This window comes from Rhodnius prolixus, unplaced genomic scaffold, assembly GCF_049639745.1.
Source record: "Rhodnius prolixus isolate KJV_2025 unplaced genomic scaffold, Rpr scaffold_9, whole genome shotgun sequence".
Lineage (NCBI taxonomy): Eukaryota > Metazoa > Arthropoda > Insecta > Hemiptera > Reduviidae > Rhodnius > Rhodnius prolixus.
In genome coordinates, this window is record NW_027411604.1 from 9,131,463 (window position 1) to 9,152,929 (window position 21,467).

A 21,467-nucleotide genomic window follows, 5' to 3' on the forward strand; every position below is an offset into this window, starting at 1 on the left:
TTACATTCAGAGATTCTTCTAATTAAAAATAGGCAAATTGTACACAAATGGTACAGCTTATGCCACCTAGCGGATTTTTCAGTTACTACCACGACACATGGTCAGTAATTTATGCTCAATTACTTGTATTTAGCCAACTCCAGTTCATCATCACTCATTCATTCACATTTAACGTATTTAACTCACTTCACTAGCGTCCATATTGTGTGCAAAAACTCTTGAACATATGATAGATAGATCTTATTAGTCACTGTGGATTTAGTTTTTATTAAGCCATTCTCTCTCTTTAATCCAAATCTATACTTTGGAGATGGTAATCCTAGGCATTTATTAGTTGAATTGAACAGAGGATTGTGGTTAGTTCTTTTTTGGTAGCAATTCCCTACATGTAGAGTTCCAGGTAAGGTCGGAAATTGATAAGGCGTTTGGAAAATGAACTTTATAATGTATGGGTAAGAAAATAATGCGATAGAAGTATGGAACTGGTAATTCATTTTATGTCTTTTCTCAAAATATTACAAAAAAAAGAAGTAAAAATGAATATTATGAGCCTTATTAGATCCATAGCAAGATATCTTAGTATTCTCTGGGGTGCGGTAGAGAACGTCTTACATTTAGATGATAGAAAATCAGATTATTATTATTATTTATCGCCTAATATCTCCCAAAATATTACTAAATGATCAAATATTTTATGAAAATTAAAAGACATGATATTACTTTTCTATGCTTTTTACGCCCCTCTCCGTTTAAGTTCTCATATGAAATATCCAATAAATCACAATGTCAAAACTTATAGACAGTGGAATTCAGTATATTATGTCTCATAATAAATGAATGAAGTAATTGTTTAATTCAACTTAATTGAAGCAGTAGCAGTTTATTAAAAAACGTTTAAACAATGGGGATTTCGCTGTATTTTTATTATAAATATATTCATCACAAAGCTCAGGTGGTAGCTTTCGTATCATACCACTTTTAATGTTCTGAACTATAAACTTAGTAGTATGGTTAAAGATAACAATTTTTAAAAAAATGAATCTATTTTATCAATTTAGCCTGCCAGAAGATTGTACAACAGCGTTTGAGCCAATCAACGTCGTGCCTGGCAAGCAGTAACAGTCGACCCAGCACACCCATCACCCCTATGCCGCCTCCGCCGCCGCAGATTTTGCTGCCTTCATCACCAACCCATATTCATTCATCAAGTAATCATCACAAGGTAATTAGTCATTATAACTGTTTCAAAAAAATGGCACAAGTAAAATTTTCTTAAGAGCCACTAAGTTCTGTTTTTACACTCAAACAATTTTCACAAAAATAATTTCATTATAAAATTGCACAGGAGGGTCGTCAGTTGACTCAATGTTTGTCAGCCAGTTCACAAGCATTACACAAAGAGCTGGCTACTGAGAACAATAACGTGGCTAAAGTGCCCACCTTAGACAACCTCTCCTTAAATCCAGCAATGTCTTGCAAAGATCTACCTACACCTAGCTCAACGCCAACAGCTACGAGGTAAATATAATGATTTTTATTAATATCAATTATCTATTTAAATTTAATTGCTAAGATGGAATTAAATTTATAGGAAAAATCGGCGTAGATCGAATCTATTTACACCATCTAAGAAAGGTGAGGATAAAATAAAAAATGGCGGTGAAGTTGGCAGTGGTAGAGCGATACCATTAAAACAAGGAACTCTTTATAAAAGGAGTAGTAAAGCTTTGAACAAGGAATGGAAGAAAAAATACGTGACTTTATGTGACGACGGCAGACTCACCTACCATCCTTCCTTACATGTTAGTAGTCTCGAAAAGATAGCACTTCATTGCATACATTAATCTGTTATGTAAATAAAAAAAAGGCTCTTAACTACAGAAAAAATAAAATCTACATATGTCTCATGTTTATGCAAACATTATATTATATCCGTACAATCTCTCTTAGAAATATAATGTCCCCTTTTAATAGTTTGTGCTATTTGCAGGCTTTTATTCTAGGAAAGTGTGGTTATCCTAAGATATTCTTATAATTATCCGTTGTACAGAAAGAAATAACAGTACATAGCCGCTTAATCTGCATTCTGGTCGTTGTTTTACGTGAAATCAATAGTGAAGATCTCGGCCATCATGTTTTCGAAAATGTAATAAGGGTGATAAGTTCTTCGGAAGAAACGGAAGCATGAGGCCTCGTGGAAAGCTATATTAAATATTTTCTGCAAAACTGGCAGTGTTTAAAGAGCACTTACTTTGGAAAAATTAGTAAAATGGCGCATAAAGTTAAATCTCTTTAGACTTTCTTACATGAACTTACAAATCTGGTGGAGCACATTCCTTTAGTCTAAAGAAAAAAAACTTAAGGAGTAGATAGATTCTTTTATGCCCACGCTATCGTTTAGAGCAGCGTTTCTCAACCTTTTTTGGCCATCCCACCAATAAAATTTTGTGCAAAAAATTCGCGGACTGGTGTTTTTTCTTTTTCAACAAAAACCTTTAATAGGTATTAAAGAATACGACACAATTTAATAGTTAATAATTTTTATTATCATTTAATTACAAAAATATATGAACTGAGTAATTATGCTAATTATTACATATAAGTAAATAATCCTTTGAAAAAAATCACAAACCCTTCAAAAACAAAATTATGGATTCTAAAATTATGGCATTAGCTTAAAAAATGTACAATTTTTTTTAAATTATTTTTTGAATAAGAAAATTTTGTTAAGCATTCAGTTAAAAATCTCCTAGGACCGGGGCGGATCAGCTGGACCAGCGGTTGATAAGGTCTGGTCTAGAGTTACCTCAAACACTCTACGACTTTTTTTAGTGCATTGCTCGCTTTTTTTGCTTGAGAAAATATAACAATACCATCAAAACTAAAATTGGTCTGTAGCAGTGGAAAAAGTTAATTTGATTAAGAAAATCTTTTTATTTACTCCATTAAACTAATATTTAATGCAGTGGAAAAAATTAGAGATTGTAATATTAACAAATGTTAATTTTATTCAAAAGGATTACATGGAAGATGTGCATGGCAAGGAAATACCATTGCAATATGTAACAGTGAAGGTACCTGGTCAGAAACCCAGAGGTTCTAAGACTGTTTCCCAATCGAACGGCAGTAATGATGCACTCTCTTCCATTACCAGTGAGTTGTACTTAAGAATGCATGTCTAACACAAATTTTCGATATTTATACTTGCTTAACTTACTTAGATTTCAGTTGTGTTTTCTAAAATAAGTGTAACAATTCATTTCTGGGAATTAATATGAAATCGTAAATGAAAACTTACTTTTTCAGATTTTAATCACAAGGAAAAAAGGATACAGGAAAAAGTGTTATTGACAGCTTTTGAAATATTAAAAGAACCTGGACGAGTGCCAAAGTAAGATATTTATGAATCCACTTATGGTTATCTTTCGCTCTAGCGTATTCATTTGTAGGTACTTATATTCTATCCCGTTATTGTGTGTGGAGATCGTAAGGTGTATATATATTAATTTGTATAATAACATTAATCAAACAAACAAAAGGTTAAAATCATTTTTGAAACTATAACAATTTGAACTATATTGATATTGGTAAGGCACTTAAACTTATGAATATAACTAGAGCAGTGGGGCTGGTCGTAAAAACCTTATTTAGAATGGCTAGGGTGAATTGGAATGGCTTAAAATTGCATTGAGTAACCTTTAATAACTAGATCTTTTGTTTCGATGGTTATATACTTAGTTCATTAATTCGTATGGCATGCATAGTAAAATACTTTCATAAGTATTCATTAGCCGATACAGCCAACAATTTATTTTTTTGCAGTTGGTATATAAAGACAGAATATGATATTAGTCGTTAAGTAGAATAGATTAAAATTATAACAATCATGGGACTTATATAGGTCCACATTAGAAATAACCCTTATATTACCAACTTTCCTGAATAATTTAATGAATAGCTTTCTTAATGAAGCCTTGGTTTAACTTCACAGATTTCTGAAAGAATTGGAGTACCATACTAGGCAATACTCTGTAGGTCAAGTCCCTGTAGTAAGTTACTGAATCTCTTTTGACTCATTAATGTTCTCGTCCTTGAATTCACCCTCTTTGTTGCTAAAAAACTTTGTCTACAAGTAGATGAACTTCGATTATACGTTAAGATTTTTATGCAACTTTGTAAGAAGTCTTTTCTTCATTGGGATTTTTCGATTGATTCAAAGTGATTATTTATCAGCTTTGCTTACAATACAGGTTTTCACAACTGACATTTCTGCTTCTACCAGTGTCATATATTTTGCAAATCTCTGAATACTTTGTTATAAATGTCTTTGTTTTCATTAATCCATTATAAACTGACCATCAGTAGCAGTCTCAGGACAAAAGGCTACCTCACTGAATTCGAAATTTAACTCCCAACTCTCATATAAAGGACTTTAAAAAAATCGTTTACCTTTCTCAGTTCAGATAAATCTAGTTTTAATTTATAGTTACTCATAGATGAGAGAGAGTAGAAAATGTTTTCGAGAATTATTCTTTCTTTGTATCTGCTTTCCTTGGACCACCTACAATTGTGTGCTCTGTGTTCTTTTTTCTTTCAAATGTGCGTATTGTGGTACCTCCGACATAATCGTCAAACTCTAAATAAATGGTTAAAATGAGTAAGTGCTAAGTCGCTCCTACGTATTCATACGAGAATCAATAATGAGAATCAGAAATTTAAAAAAAGAATATACTGTTCGAAAATACTATTGGTTGAAATTTAAGAATATAGTGTAAGAAATTAGAGTGTTTAATGCAATTAAGCCAACATTCCAGTAAAATTTGGGAAAGCAATGCTGTTAAATTTTTTAAACGTAGAGATATTGTAATAAATTAGTATTTTTAAGAACTTGGCTTAACATTATAATATTTATGTACTATAATTATAAATGAGAGAACATAAAGTGAATCTCAATCATATTATGCTAAAGCGTCCAAAGCTTCCGCCCACGAAGATATGTACTTAATTATGATAGGGAAAAATTCACTCCTAGTACAAGAATATGAACGAATATATATTCTGTGACTTATTTATTTTTTAGCCATGATGAATCATTAATTATACCAACAAATGTGCTCACAACAAACGGTTCTGACATTAAAGCTGAGACACCAAATGTAAAGAAAAGACATCGACGTATTAAAAGTAGTAGCGTTAAGAATCATGATTGTGAAGGTAATTAATCATACATTATTAATTACATGAAATTGCGAGTATAATTCAAAAAAATAAGTATATTGTTGTTAATATTTAGATACTGACGGTTATGAGTTCCTAATAGTGTCATTAGATAACAAACAATGGCATTTTGAAGCGAGCAGCAGTGAAGAACGAGATGAATGGGTTACGGCCATTGAAAATCAAATATTAAATACATTACAGGTAAAGTTATTTATGATTTGTGTTTTAATTTATTTTGTTAATTCTTTTATAATGGAAAAAAACCTGTGACGCATAAATTTTTTTTGGTGCAGAGTGTTGAGAGCAGTAAGGGCAAATTAAGGTTAAATTCTTCAGTAGAGGCTGCTTCAATTCAGTCTATTAGAAGTAGGGTACCTGGGAATGGATTCTGTGCTGATTGTGATGCACCTAGTAAGTTTTTATTTTTATTTATTTATGTGACGGCGTAATATTTCTCACTGAACCTTTATGTAATGATTATATTTATTTATTGATTATTTTTTTGTTTATTAGATCCAGATTGGGCTAGTCTCAACCTTGGTGTTCTGCTGTGTATAGAGTGTTCAGGGATACACAGAAATTTAGGCTCACACATTTCAAAAGTTCGATCCCTACATCTCGATGAATGGCCGTGAGTATAGTTGTAATTTGAACGATTTTAGTGGTTTAGCATCTAATAAAAAAACTCAACATTTAATTCAAAAATCAGTTTCCTAATTATAGCGCCCTTAATTTTGTCTTAAATTATAAAATATATGTACACAAAATATTTAGTGAAACACACAAATTTCCACCTAAATTTCAAGAACTCAAATGTTCGTATTATTTTATATTCATCCATACTTAAATTACAAGGGAACAGATCATTTTTTTTAAATTAATTGAAGTACGATCAGAAGGTCTAAATCTGAATTACAAAACTTGGGTTACTTGAATTCTTGCCCGAATGACCCCATTATGTATGAATTCAGGATTCGTCATTTAAAAAAATACGTGTTAAATAGAGAAGAGGTTTTTATGTTATATCTTATTTTCAAGGTACTTTTCTTTCAGATATTCAGTTCTTTCGTGAATTATAGATCATATAGAATCTAAAAATATCTTAAACAAATGAAAAAAGTATAACTTTAGGGGGTTTCCATTATGTCAATTTCTTATATCCTTTGGGACATCGCTATGTTATTGTTAATTTAGAATATTGTCTTATGTTTTTTTTAAATAATGTGTTTCAAATTTAACTTGCTACTTGTATGCTTTTTTTTCTTAAGATTTTTAAGACTATCTATGTTAATTACAGGGCAGGACATCTTAGCGTGATGTTATCTGTTGGCAATCATTTGGCAAATTGTATTTGGGAAAGTGATACAGGCGGACGTAGAAAACCAACTCCAGGTTCTAGCCGGGAAGAAAAAGAACGATGGGCTTTATCTAAATATGTGACCAAAGAGTTTATTTCAGTATTTGATTCTCCCATCAACTTTCAGCATCACCTTATTGAATCTGTTTCTAGGTACGTAGATGTTACATAATGGTTATCTAGTTTGTTTGGGTTTAGAATTATGAGAAGTATCAGTCTGGCCTGGCCATTGTCTGAGCCTTGTAAACTAAGGACAAATTTTCAAATCAAGTATTTCCTGCTCAGTAATTAAAGTTAATTGCAGATATATAATATTTAATAGTTTATATTGGTAATTATACAAGTAAAATTTATGTAATGGAAAGTTTTAATATCCAGTCAACACTTCAAATAACGTTAACCAGCAAGTTTATTAGCAAATTCGAGCAGCTTATAAAACTTTAGGGAAAAATTTGTCCCATATAGTCAGGTTACGTATTGTATAAGTTCATAATCAGAAATACAATTCATAAAATAGTGTGGGTGTACCATGAAAACAATCCAAAAATAACTGGTAAACTTTAAGACATTACGAATTCAAGAAAAATTGTTTATTCCAGCATTAAAATCTTCGAAAATCAATTTTTAAGTCCATCATGTAAATTCAGGTGGCTTGAAAAAATATCCATCTTATCCTTCAAAATGTACTATTCCTTATGAGATTAAATTTAATCGAAATACTATTTCAGAGGCGACATGAAAGGAGTTGTAGAAGCACTAGTGCATGGTGATTCGGACATAGTGAACTGTACGGTGAGTGCAGTAGATCTGAGGACACCTCTTCATATTGCTTGCGCTTTGGGAAATCTAGCTGTGGCCCAACTCTTACTTTGGGTAAGTGTGTTACCTCGTTGTTTTGGCTTATACTAGGGTAAAACAAAAGGTCTATGTAATACAATAATATATAAATGTTATGAACTGACAGTTCTAAGTCGGCAGTCTTAATGTCCACTACATAAACAGCCTCTTCTTTGTCAAATAATTCTCTCACAGAAGGAAAAAGCAATTGTTCTTCATCTTCGACGTCTACATTAAAACTTAAAGGAAGCCTAGTATCTATTAAAAAATAAATGTTTCATAATTAGTCATTAGTTGAATTTAAAGATAAATATTAGATGTGTGTAATACAAACTGAAACCGCCAGCTTTGAGCGCTCACAATTTCGAGTATTAAGCTCTTATTCGATCGTGCTAATTGTTGATTTTGAGTTCTAAGTGGTTTTGACTCTTTGGTCAAAAGTAGTATGTGTTTGTAAGAAAAATCGCCGTAAGTTCAAATCTTATGGTTCGTTTAGAAAACTCAGTGGGACTTGACAAAAGGATTTTGGTCTGCCAGAATGTTCTTGTTCTTTAACATATTCACGAAAATGCCCTGTACGGTTTATATTTAACTTTATATGCTTTCTTATTGGTATAGACTAATTTCTTTTAAGGTTATTTTTTGATGGTTAGTAATCCCCTTATTTTTGTGAATTAATTAGTCATAATTATGTTTCATCTTTTATTTCATTAATATTTTATTTGAAACGTTTCGGCTTTTTTATGAGCCGCCTATAAAAAAAAAAAAAAAAAAAAATCATGCGTATAATTAAAACTGTTCAGCAGGACAATAGTATAAGGGTAATTAATGAATGAAAAATGATTTTTTTCATTTTTGTTCCTTTTTACTTGGCATTTTCAGCAGGCCACTCTTTGTGATACTAAGAAATACTTATAAAAATGTTCTGAAGAGGAATATTATTTTAATTTTGATCTACCTAAGTTTTATAAACATTTCAGCACAATGCCAACGTAAAGTGTGTGGACAGCGACGGTCGCAGTTGTTTGTATGTGGCACGTCACGCGGCTAGGATACAGCCAGAGAACAATGCGGCCGCCAACCTGGTGGAACTCCTCTTGAGCATGGGCTGCCAGGATACAGCGGGTACGCCATCTAGTGTCGTTGCCAGAGTCTGCCCGTTAGATAGACTTCCATCAACATTAATATAGCCAATCAGTAATAATATATTCAAATAATCACTGCCTCCTTATAAAATATGCATTGCAGCCCTCTTTTTATTAATACATTTTCTGTTCACTTTACAAGGGATCCATCATTTTCTCAAAATTGCTCATTAGTGGCCTCTGCCTCATAATATTTAAATTTATAAGAGCTACTAGCATTACAATTTTCTTTACTCATAATTTAACGTTCCAAAAAAATGAAAGTGGAGTATAGTTCAATTAATTTGAAGACTGTTCTTTATAATTTACAATGGTGTAACTATGAACAAAGTTATTTTATAAAGGTAATCGTGGTTTTCCAAATTTTTATTTTTGGGACAAAAATTCTTAATTATTTTCTAGATTTAATTATAATATATTTTTTTAAGGTTATTTAAAGTTGCATTCAGACTGGATCAGTGTTAAATGTTATTCTTTGTGAGCTATTTATGTATGTATGTAATCAAACAACAAATTCTGCGTGTTTACAAAAATACCTGCTTTACAAATAGATAATATAATTACTGTTTTAAAAATATAAATATAAGTAAATTAAATATATGAATCGGTTAATTGTCTAATAGTAGTAATCTCAAAAGAAATTTTTCTTATGTACTGCTCAAAAATTAGCAACTACTATTTATACAGGGTTTGATAATTATCCACATTCATCCTTTTAATGTATTATTTTATTAATTAATTTACATAAATTCTTTTTTTTTACATTCTATTGTGATTATATAATTATAATATTTAATTGTGATAACTAAGGTTACAAACAAAAGATTTAAAATTTTATTATTTTGTAGAAAAAAGTTATTGGGCGTTCAGAATCGTAGTTGTGTAAGTCAAATTTGTCTTAAGTTGGGTTTTCAGATTTGTCGAGCTTTGCCATTTTGCTTTTTAGATGAATAGGTCCTTATTATTATTGTTACAAGTAATAATTTAGGCACGTTTTTGAAGAAATAAAGTAATACTTATAAGTAGTTTAAAAATCTGCTTTCTGCTTAAGTTTTGATTCATGATAAACTGTATGCAGCTAATAAAAATCTTGAATTATAAGGACTTACAATAACACTTGGGAATATTTTAAATTTTGATATTTTGAACGGTAGTATTTTTCCAAATAAAAATTTATACTTATGTCAACTTATGAGTAAAAAAAAATTAAACTTATTATTTGTTATGACTTTATTCCTTCCAGTGAAAGAATAATTTGTTCTTTTAATCAAGTTTAGTTGACTTACACTGCTATGTTTCTGAACACTTTATATATAGGAATTATGTATAAAACACACTTCAGTGTCAATTATTTTGCTGTAAATAAGTAAGTTATTTTTTATATATTGTAAATCTTTCATGATTAATTGAACCCAAACAAAAACGAACACTTTTTAGATTTTTGATAATTTCACTGTTTTGTAAAAATTTTGAACAAAAAAGTTTTCTTATTTGGTCTGATCGCAAAGAATTTATAATTATTCTTGATACTTTTGATAACTGCGGATATTTTGTATTTCATTTATTACTAAATATTATTATGTCGACCCTCGTATTCAGTTAAACAGTAGTTCATTTACCTAGAGACAAGATTAAATGCTCGATTACCCATGAATAAATTAAAATACGTTTTTGTCCCAGTTTTACTAATTTACAACTTGATGAATTATTTATCTTTTGATTAAAATCGATTTTGGAATTCCGAAGTTTCTTTATTCTAGTAATTCAGTATATTTCAAATACAATAACTTACTGTTAGTCATCAAAGAGGAAATAAGAGTTTTATATACATATAAAAATTATGTACATGTATGTATATTATAAAAAAGGTTTTGGTAAAAAGCCCGGACATGTTGTACCCTTGGCTTGGTGGAACATAAGAGGAACCTCATTAGAATTGTTTACTTGGTGCTTCTCTCAGAAATCCATTTAAAGGTAATTATTTTAGAATCATTAATCTAAACATTCTTTATCGTTTTGTACTGCGTTTCGCAAGATTACCCCTTTCCCTAATCTATTAATCATGCATTCATCAGACAGACTGTACCTTCAGCTTTCGTAAAGGTTCTTTCATTTCAGAGTCTCATAGATAACTACCGCGCGTGGTTTTAAAAGAAATGTCGATAGTCCTTTCTCTTGACTTCAACACCTCGTTTATATGGGTACGCGTTTCAGCGAACTTTTCCTATTCAAGGCATTCTTTTTTCGACCCTTATATTCAAATCTTCAGTTAGATTGCCCCAACGCTTCTCTACTCTTCACTCACTCCTCTTCTAAAAATGACTTCAACTTTCAGGTGATGAGTTCAAGGACCCTCTTGACCATGTTATTTACAAATCAATAGGTGATAATGGTAGCTCTTGTAGATAACCGCATGACTAGTATTCTCAAGATACTAGTTATTTACGCATTGAGCACTTAATTTACAGATTTTGAAGAAGATAATTAACATGATTCTAGCAATATTTTTTTTAACCATATTTAAAATACTTCATAGTAATTTTCACTCAAGTTTCAATGTGGAAAGATTCCCTCAACGGCTTACAGACCAAGGTAATTGATAATGATAAATTAGCATTAAAACAAGTGAAAATGAATTAATAAATTAAGTTAGAAAACAACTGAATTTTCAATATGAACAATCGTGATTATTTAAAAATCCTTAAAACAATTTTAAGTTACCTTAAGCTTATAGTTTATTGGTGGTATTAAGTAATATATATTTTTAATAAATTATATAGTATTATTGTGAAACGAGTTTTATATTTGTTAATATTATAATAGATGAAGAGGTAAGTATACAATTAAAAATTATTTGGGAATGTTATTTTCTTGTAATATATATTTAATTAGAACAGTAAATTGAGATTTATATTATATAATAGCTTAAACAAATATGAAATTGTTGCACCCTTTACAAAAAAATAAAAACACAAAAATGGCACTGTAAATTTGTAAATGGACTACGTTACATATCTAATATAATATATAATAAGCCTAATTATTCTGTGTAAATATTATAAATAATATATGTAAAATTATAATACATATAATTTAAATTATTACAAAAAATAATGCACTATTTAAACTTTTTACCAACAAGATATTACCTAATCTTAATTTTGATTTATCTATTTGTTTCCAAAAAAATAACTTGACTAATTACAAAAAAAAAAAAAGATTTAAAATCTTTTTAAAATCCTCCTTCAATTACCTTGGAAATTACTAAAACAAAACTTTGTATTTAATTTTGGTAAACAAAGAATTATATATTCAGGCCTCATTTTGTAAAGACAGTTGCTTTTTTAATAATGTGTAGGTTGTCTGGTGAATTTATCTATTTATATAAATGTTATTTATCATTATTTGATTATAACATACATATTCAAAAATCAAATGATATTTATAAATAGATAAATGAATAAATTTGTGCATATTTTATGTATACTGAATAAAATTTAGCCAAAGAATGTAAATATATAAATATATATATATATAAATGCTATATATGTTTAAAAATAAATTCTGCCTGCTGATTATAGCAAACATTTCTTCTAGAGTTTACTTTTTATCACCATTTTGAAAATATAAAGGTAGCATTAAATTCTAGTTCAAAATAATTTTAATGTTGTTTAACAAAGTTGTCCAACTATATAAGAATATTTAAAGACATTTTAGAATGAATAATCTTATTTCAAATTCGTGCTTTCATTATAGAAAATTCCTCATGTCTAGGTCTAGGTCTTACAGAAACAGTTCCATTAAGGGCTTTCCTTGTTCATGGTCCATATCTTCAAATTTTAATCTTGATTTTTGTTTTTTAGGATTCATATTAGTACAGCAGGGTTTTAAATTAGTACCTTTGTAATATAAGCTTTTAGGACATTCGAAATTCCACTATACGGGTAAGAAATTTCGTATTAAAAAGGGAGATTTATTATTCAAAATAAAGTAGCAAAGATGACTTCATTACAATAAAAACTGTATTATCTCTGACTCGACTCCCAATTCAATTTACGAATTAAATTTTATATAAATTCAAAATTTACTCAAAAAAAAGGCAATTGACTCTACTTCAAAATAATTCACTATAATAAACCGATAATGTTGAAGGAAGCTTTTCCAATAGCCAATAAAATCAATATTTTCTGAGAAAAAGATACAAACTAACGTGATAGGCCTAACAGTCTTGAAAACACACTTTCTAGAAAATGCCAGGAAAATTAAAATCGTTTCTTCTGATTGATTTTCTTCTAATTCGGCATTTCGTACTTATAAATATACTGAAACGGCAACTAGAGAATTAATATTGGATGTCGATGGGAATCAGTGATCTTAGGAGTAAGTTCTGATTTGAAATAAGAGACTTAGCATTTGAACTATTTTCATATTTTAACACTTGCTTTTATTGCTGAATCAACAAGTGTTTAAAATGAAGATTTAAAAAATCAGTTATTACGAGGTTTGTTTTCAGATTCTTCTAAATCAGTCAACGTTTTCAGTAAAATTAATTTAAATAAAAGTTACTAGCATTTAGTAATTAGCATCAAGAAAAACGCGAACGTATCTTGGCCGATTGATCAATGACATTACCTTTCGAAGTATAAGCGCACAGGCACGTTTCACTATTTTGTTGTAAAGGTAAGTAAAACATCTATAAGAAATCAATGAGCAATCGATAGAATATAGAGGATTTTTTTGTTAGGTTATAGAAGAATGTTTAGAGCAATTTATTGAGACCTACTAGTGTTTAATTCGCTCAATAGACCAGATGTTCAAATTGTTACCCTAGTATTATTTATTAGAAGTCGGGCATGAGACTGATGTCAGTGGGAGACACTCAAACTCAAGGAATGTTAACTTTTCTGTTAAATCTGATTTTTCCTAATGGGAACTGATGGCCATTACACCTTTTTTAGGTAATTACTTTACTTTAAAAGTACGGAATAAAAACTGATAGGAATAGAACCCTTTCTAACGAAAATCAGTATCATTACTATATCAAAACAATTTACTGAAAAGGAAATAAGGTAAGTAATAATCACTTCTTTAACGAAAATAAGTATATTGTACAGTTTCGTATAACAAAAGAAAAACTGCATACATGAACATAAATTAATTTAAAGTTTTTGCAAAGTAAATAGTTAATTTGACGCGATTAAAAACAAAACAAAAACAGCGTGATGTTTAATTTGATGCACCGGCCATTGTTTTCACTGCTCTTTGATTTGTCATTTGAGCTTGAATTTTGGATTGCATTACATCCATTATTGCTGAAAATGAAGAATTTATTAGAGGGAAGCTTAACATGCAACTTATAAAAGATTTTAAATGACAAGAAAGCTTTTTTTACCTTCTCTAATTTTACTTTTTTCTAAACCTATCGCTTGAATCTTTCCCATCTGTTCAGTTACGAAAGTAACTTTTCGTTTAAAATAGTCTCTGGCACTATCAATGTTCTAAAACAAACATTTAGATTTAGGTTTCATTTTTAATTTTCATTTTTACTTAATAGTGGAATCAATTCATTTGTAGGTAGTTACAATGACTGCTAAATAAACATTCTCACAATATTCTTTGTTGCGCATTTAAATAAATATATTGCAACCAAAGAATATTAACAGACTAAGTATGTTTATTGTAATATAGAAAATTTTTAAAAGCAAAACGAAAGCCTTCTCATTAACATGGGCAACAATGCTTTCCGATTGCTTTGGCTTCTTGACACTCCCAATACGCTACTAGAAGTGCCGTTAATACACAGAATGTTGTTGATTATTGATTGAACAGGACACAGAATGCAGTCTATTGTTAGAAATATAAGATTATCTCTATAGAATTTTTTTTTATCTTTCTACGAATTCTTAAATATTGGAAACCACTTAAAAAACATAAAGGTAATATTTTCTAATCATTTTACTGACCATATTGAGGTAGTATCCTGTGCCAACATCAACTAAAACTTTATCCGCACTATCTACCTTACCAGGAACAAACATCTAAATTATATATTGTTAAGTAAATGCAATTGCAAACGAACTACACTAATGCTAAGAAAATAGTAATGAATTATAAATAATAAGGTCAATCAGTTAGTTCCTTACCTGTAGCAACAAATTATGATATAGTTCACACAAAAATAGTCATTAAAACAACATTCAAAAAAGTTTTAACGCAGCATTATAGTAATTATCATGTTATAAAGTTAAAGGATACAGATCCAGTTAGAGGAACCATGATGTCTGAACCTTTAGCATCTGGCTTTATTTTATCTAAACATTCTACTGTATCTTTATATTTCGTCTGCGCTATTTTTAAAGCTTGTAAAGAATCTTGAAATACACCTAATTCCTACAATAAAAAGGAAGTGAAATTTATGTAATCATCTGAAAAAAATGTCCTAAACAATAATAGCAAGTTAAAAATAAATACCTGATCTAGTTGTTTCTTTATCTGAGTCAAATTTTGAAGATTAAGCTTGTTTAATTCTATTTGCTGCATTTCAGGCTTTTCTTTAGAAGTCATTATCCGACTTATTTCTTGAAATATAACAAGTAATGAAACTATAAATACACTTTTGCAATAACCTATAGAATCAAATGTGGCATCTATAACCTACCTATTCTTGATTTACATTTCGACGTAGAAATTGCTTATACAATTTCTAATGTAATGTTTTATTGTATTAATTTTAAGCAGTTACTGTTACATTTTAAACAAATGAAAAAGTTGCAACTAGTAAGGCATCTGTTGTACTTTTAATGTTTTGAATGTTTTTCTTTCAAAGAAAATATCAATAGCTGAAGCGACGAGTGGCTAATATTCAAACTTCAAAGTTGTGAGTAAATAATTGAATTTGAATCCCTCACGATCACGAGCAATAAAGATAAGAAGAACTACTGATACTTCTCTCATGAAACCATCCCTTTAGAGGCAATTTTTATGCAAACATATCTCATCCAAAATTTTTGTTATAACTCAATACGTTAAATAGTTCATCATTTGATGAATCTTTGAACTTTGTTTACTTTCATTACTTTCGTATTGCTTTCATTTCATTATAAAAAGGACAAGAATTAAAGTATGGAGGCATCTAGTGTTAGGTCCCTAAAATTGATATTTATGTATTTAAAGTCACTAAACTCTAGCTTCAAACTGAAACTTAATTTATTCAGTAAGTACACATCTAACTAGATTAATTACAATATACGATGTGATACAAAATGTTAAATTCTTCATCAAATTTAAAGTGGTATTTTGGCTAAATGATAAAATGTAATGCTAAAACAAAACAAGATATTTAAAATGATATTTTTGTAATTATTATCCACATCAATGTATTTTCATATTAGCTTAGAGTAATTGCAGAAGATTGAAGTCTTACTGTTGATTGATGGATACAATGGATTACCATGGCTGAGGAACAATGTGAGATTTGTGACAACCTTTTATTCCACATCTTCAACTTCTTATAAAAATCGTTAGTTTTTATTGATTTACTTATGGAAATTTTAGTTAAGTTACTTGTTATTAGTGAAATATCAATACATCTTATGGAGATTTATTAAGAATTTTCCTCGCTTGTTTTACCAATATTATTCTCCCATAATTATTAAAATGATTTCATAAGATTAGTTGGTTCTATTACACATAGTTTGTGAAGAGAGTGGAATTTAAAAATATATTATTTTGGTATTTGCTCTATTTAAATCAAAGACAAAAACAGAAATTGAAGTCCTTATATATAAACTAAAGAAATTGGGCAACCTTATTAGAAATTCTATACATTCTGTTCTTAACTTTAAAATTAGGAATAGAAAAAAGTAGACGTATTAAGATCATGCCAATGCTATCTAGCGGCAACAAAATTAACTAACAAGAGTAATTAGAATTACATAAGAACTAGTTCTAGTGATTACCGCTAGGTAGCATGAACATGTACTTTATACACTATTAAAATAAACATTAAATAAACTAACGACTGTCCGGTAAGACAGTGGGGTAAAAAGGTAATTCTTATTGTTCACAGCGTTCTTTCGAAATTCTGATAGTAATTCTGAACTAGTTCAATTCAAACAAATAGTTGATGAATACAAATTGTTGAATACAAATAGTTCAATGTTGATGACATTGAAGACATTTTATCCAGTGTAACACATTTTAACTCCTACAGCATCAGTAAGTACATGTTTTCAGCTCACAGCATGTTGTTTCTCAGTTAAGATATTATGTCGTATTATCTAAAGATTAATTATAAAGTATACAGTAATAGATTAGATAGCTAGAAAGTGCAATGAATTGCCTAAATTCAAACTATCCATGAGGTACATGCTCGGGGACCGCCCCTAAAAAATAAAAAAAAATAGAGGTGAAGTTACGAAAACCACAAGTCAAGATTCTAAGACGAGGAAGATGAGTACGATTAGCTTAGGTTCGCATGTAGAACGAGTTAGACCTGTGCATGAAATGGACTACTTATATTACATTAACAGTGTAACTGAAGAGTCATTAAATCAACAGATATAGATTTATTAAAAAGGAACCTTGTTTAATGATATTAAGTAACCTATGTACGTATTCCATACAATTGTTTAAGTATTTTGGGAGAATCGCCTCAGGTTTTTGTTGTTGTTGTACTTCGTATAATATTGCCAGAGTAAGAAAAAATAACAAAATGTGTATATATCATAAATTTTAGGGCTTGGGAAAGGTGTGAAATATATCGAAACTTTGGAATTTATACATGATGGTGATTTCGGCAATACGAAAAGGCTTCATGGAGAGTACTGATAAGAAGTTACTATCTCTGTATTTCGCTGGTAATGGTTTTTTGACTATTTCGTAACAAGACTGAAGAGGGTAGTAGTGCCTACAAGCAGGAGTAGATTGAGAAGTACTCGCTGGAGCAAGTATTGTGTGAACAAGGCCTTTCCTTTTGTATCGGCTTCATAAGGTATGTTGCTTTTGTATCTTTGTCACTTGTCTCTTTAATTTTTCACCTTTACCTTAATATATCCACCAAGCAATTCAATTACAATTACTATAAGTTTTTAAAATAGATCGACCTAGCTTACACAATCTAACCCTGGACTTAATAGTTACTATCAAATACAGAAACCGGAACATTCCAGTGTAATTAGGACAAAAATTAAAGAAACTACTCATTTCGCATTTTTGAAATGATTTTGCTAACATAATTATTATTCAATTACTCGTTACAATTCAATTAATTTTTCTTACCCATAATAATTACTAGGTGTTACGATCAAGTAGAATGTTATTCAGTTTTCAACGGAAATATTTGTTTACGATAAATGTTTTTACGAATCGTCAAGTTTCGTGTGTGATGAAAATCAATAATGGGAAATTCAAATTTTGATATTTAGTTTAATGGCTCTTTTTGGCGAATATCTGCCAATCTAACTGCAAATTTACTGAGTCTGATTTTTCGTATTTTCTCTTTAACAGCTTATGTCATATTACTATGATCTAGAACATGTTTCTTTTGAAAAACTGATAAAAATTAAAAACTCTCTGTAATAAATAAAAGACTGCTGTAGCAGCTGGTATGGAGCAATCTGTACTTTGTCAGAAATCGTGGAGTAGTACCATTCCAATTGTTAACGAATTCAGTCTCCCCAATCAAAAATCTTTAGGAATATAGTGCATGCTCTTCGATTTGCATTGATCTTACCATTCATAATGACCTTAAAATCTTTTATCCTCCATCTAGCGGAATTCTTGTTATTGCAAAATTATTGTTATGTGCACAGCATTGTTTTAGTTTAATTACAATCACATTTATTTAATTTTATAAATAATAATTCATCAATAATTTCATCGAATAATGATTTTCAGATTGGAAACAGGCAATACTGTGAGCCAATAACTGCAAAACTGTCCAACAACTGAAGTGTAAATGGAAAAGAGGTTGAGGAAACATCGATCAATGAGTATGTACAAACTTTTGTATTAATCAATTACTAAAAAATGTATTATTAAGGATATGTAATTTGCATGTTTGTATCGCAATCTTATTAAATGATTTTTTCTTGTTTTTACTTTATTTATTTTCACAACTGCAGTATCTTTCTGCAATAATACAAGATGATAATAGGTAAATACATGAATAGCATGTGGGTAGAATTCACCCATTTTGAGTTTAAGTGAAAATAAAAAGTATTATTTAGTAGGAGAATAAATAAAAATCTTTAATTTGAAAAAAAAAAGTGATTTATTTGCATATCTATTTTGTTTATACATAGATTTTTTATTTTACAATATATTATACAAAAAAAATATACATATAAATCAATAAAATACACAAGAATTGCCTAAAAACGTTTAAACCTAACGTAAAAATGTAAAATAATGAATTTAGGTAAAAAAAAAAAAAATTAGTTCCAAAAAAATCCGTCAGAGGGCGCCACTTATCAGACAGGTGAGAAAATAGTTCTAGAAGTGACCAGGTAGCAGTGGTGTAACCTTCCCTATATATACGGCAACAGCACAAATTCTCGTCAGTACGACTTGAGTGATGCAGGGGGGTAGATCGCTCGTCGATCCAAACATATCTCTTGTCTAGTCTAGTCTAACATCCATCACCTCTCTCTCAAAGAATCATGGTGGGGAGATGTTGTCGCTTCGACGGTTCTCCCCACCCTGCCCCCCCCTTCCAACGAACTTAGTTATATAGCCTCCCAGAGCAAGATGGCGGCAGTCAACTCACCTGATCGGTAGCCTCCTAGATAGCTTCAGCTGGTCTGTTGCTCTTCCACACTCTCACGACACTGCCGGCCATTGTTTAACCTTCCCTCTAGGTTCCCTCTTTTACTTCTACCACTCCCTAGACTCTGTAACCTTCCTTTTAGGTTATCTTTTCTATTTTTACCTATTTTTTCATCATTTTGAACTGTATTAATAAAAGATTATTAATTTTTCGTTTTTTTTTTTACTTTTTTTTATATTATTTACAAGAATAAATACAAAAATAAATAAAATAAATTTTTAAGACTTTTTTATCCAGAAACAAACATATTTTTTTTAAACATGCAATTTTTAATTGTGTTAAAATCATGCATATTACGTATAATAATACTTACCTTTTTTTATAGATTCCTAACCAATGTTTGTTGACACTTTCACATTGGATTGATGCTTTACGACTTTTTCGCTTGGCCCTCCATTGATGGATAATTTGCAGGCAGTACTCTTGGTATCACCAGTATTAATTCTGAAAATCAACATTAATTATTGTAATAATTAAAATGTAAGAATTTTTACCTAGCATTAAGAAAAACATCTGTGACAATTTATGTATATTATAAAGATTAAATAAAGAAGACTATGTTTAAACTAAAGAAATGATTTTTTCTTTACAAAAAACCTTAATATTTTCATTAGACGTTAATCAGCTTGTGACTAATTTAGTTGCGAATCGCGATTACGTTTTTACAGCTAAAAATAATAAAAACTTAATTCATCAATTATATGTCAAGAATTTTTAAGTTTTAGTGGTTCTATCAAACGATAAAATCTTACTGACTGGTTCTGTAACCGGTCAGGAATAAAACAAATATTCCTGTTATAAGCTATAAAAACACTACGCATTGACTTACCTCTAAACACTCCTGATGCTTATTTGCGACTGGTCACTAATTGCACATGAATATTGTGCAGCCACAGAATATTGGGTCGTTGGATTAGGTTTTATGGCAGATTTCCACTAGGAAAAGAAATATGTGTTAAATTTCCTGGAAATTATTGAGATACCAACTACTTATTCAGAATAGAATTCAGCAAATAAACATTAGGAAGTTCTTGATACACTAAACTGAATAGAAACTTTATTTTAAATCTCAAAAATATTAAAAAGAAATAGCAGCAAATTATTAACCACGAATTTCTCACGGCATAACCTAAGCATTTTATAACTTACGTATTGAAATTTTCTTTAAATATAAGAGTTTTCCTCATAATAATAATAATAATATACATGTTAAGTATTATAAAATGTAAGGGTACGTTTACAACGGAGCTGTGAGTATAGATGATAGCTGATAGAGTAAAATATAATCGCTGATTAGTGTGCACAACAGAGCTGTGATACATGCAACATGTCCGAGAAGTGAAGAAGAGTTTTTATGTTCAGCAGCAACAAAATGGTACATTTTAAAGAAAAAACGCTTTAGAAAATATCATGTACATCCCATAAATAAAAAACGAAGTACTTTGGGCGAATTTCACCATTTATATAAGGAACTTAGAAATTATCCGGATCGTTTTTTTTAATATGTGAGGATGGGTCCACCCACATTCGACTATATTTTAGAAAAAATAAGGTCAAAATTAAGAAAACTTTGGAAAAATTGTCATGGAAATCCTATAACCATAGAAGAAAAACTAGTGATTACTCTTAGGTAAGTAATGATTTGATTGAAAAAAAAACAACAAATAAATACACATGAAAATAAATGTAAGCACGATTTAAAAAACAAAATATTGTTTAAAAGTAAATAATAAAATAATAACCAAAAATAATGAGTAAAGACAGCACTAAATAATGAGGGAGACTGGATTCGTTGACAATTGGAAAGGTAGTACCCCACGATTTCTGTCAAACTACAGATTGCTCCATACCAGCTGCTATAGCAGTCTTTTATTTATTACAGAGAGTTTAGTTTTTGTCTACTTTTCTAGAGAAATGTTTCAATACATGCTCTCTGAATAACATTCCACTTGATCGTAACACCTTGTAATTATTATGGGTAAGAAAAAGTAATTGAATTGTAACGAGAGCTTGGTGGATATTAAAGTAAAAGTGAAAAATTAAAGGGAAAAGTGACAAAGATAAGAAATTTACCTTTTTT

General features: G+C 29.7%; 2 protein-coding genes and 1 long non-coding RNA gene across 7 annotated transcripts in view; 2 read left to right on the forward strand and 1 right to left on the reverse strand.

Annotated features, from left to right (window-relative positions):
• LOC141454476 (centaurin-gamma-1A-like) overlaps positions 1–12,146 on the forward strand; it is a 215,356-nt gene extending 203,210 nt beyond the window's left edge. For all 5 annotated transcript variants that reach the window (XM_074128723.1, XM_074128722.1, XM_074128721.1 and 2 more), the window contains 12 exons: positions 1,059–1,222; positions 1,346–1,518; positions 1,592–1,802; positions 3,018–3,153; positions 3,307–3,391; positions 5,081–5,214; positions 5,294–5,421; positions 5,514–5,631; positions 5,734–5,851; positions 6,518–6,730; positions 7,306–7,450; positions 8,395–12,146. In XM_074128723.1, the coding sequence (XP_073984824.1) occupies positions 1,059–1,222; positions 1,346–1,518; positions 1,592–1,802; positions 3,018–3,153; positions 3,307–3,391; positions 5,081–5,214; positions 5,294–5,421; positions 5,514–5,631; positions 5,734–5,851; positions 6,518–6,730; positions 7,306–7,450; positions 8,395–8,604 (1,835 nt within the window). In that variant the 3' untranslated portion in view covers positions 8,605–12,146. The remainder of the gene's footprint in view (positions 1–1,058; positions 1,223–1,345; positions 1,519–1,591; positions 1,803–3,017; positions 3,154–3,306; positions 3,392–5,080; positions 5,215–5,293; positions 5,422–5,513; positions 5,632–5,733; positions 5,852–6,517; positions 6,731–7,305; positions 7,451–8,394) is intronic.
• Positions 12,147–13,643: 1,497 nt separating this feature from the next.
• Pfdn5 (prefoldin 5) lies at positions 13,644–15,222 on the reverse strand. The gene is made up of 5 exons (XM_074128737.1): positions 15,031–15,222; positions 14,815–14,949; positions 14,523–14,597; positions 13,952–14,057; positions 13,644–13,871 (listed from the first exon to the last, which is right to left on the reverse strand). The coding sequence occupies exons 1-5, from the start codon at positions 15,121–15,123 to the stop codon at positions 13,786–13,788; spliced, it is 495 nt and encodes a 164-aa protein (XP_073984838.1). The 5' UTR covers positions 15,124–15,222; the 3' UTR covers positions 13,644–13,785.
• Positions 15,223–16,934: 1,712 nt separating this feature from the next.
• Positions 16,935–19,920, forward strand: LOC141454480 (uncharacterized). Its single transcript, XR_012458739.1, has 3 exons — positions 16,935–17,551; positions 18,457–18,551; positions 19,713–19,920. It is a non-coding gene; the product is annotated as an uncharacterized lncRNA (long non-coding RNA).
• The last annotated feature ends 1,547 nt before the right edge of the window (positions 19,921–21,467 follow it).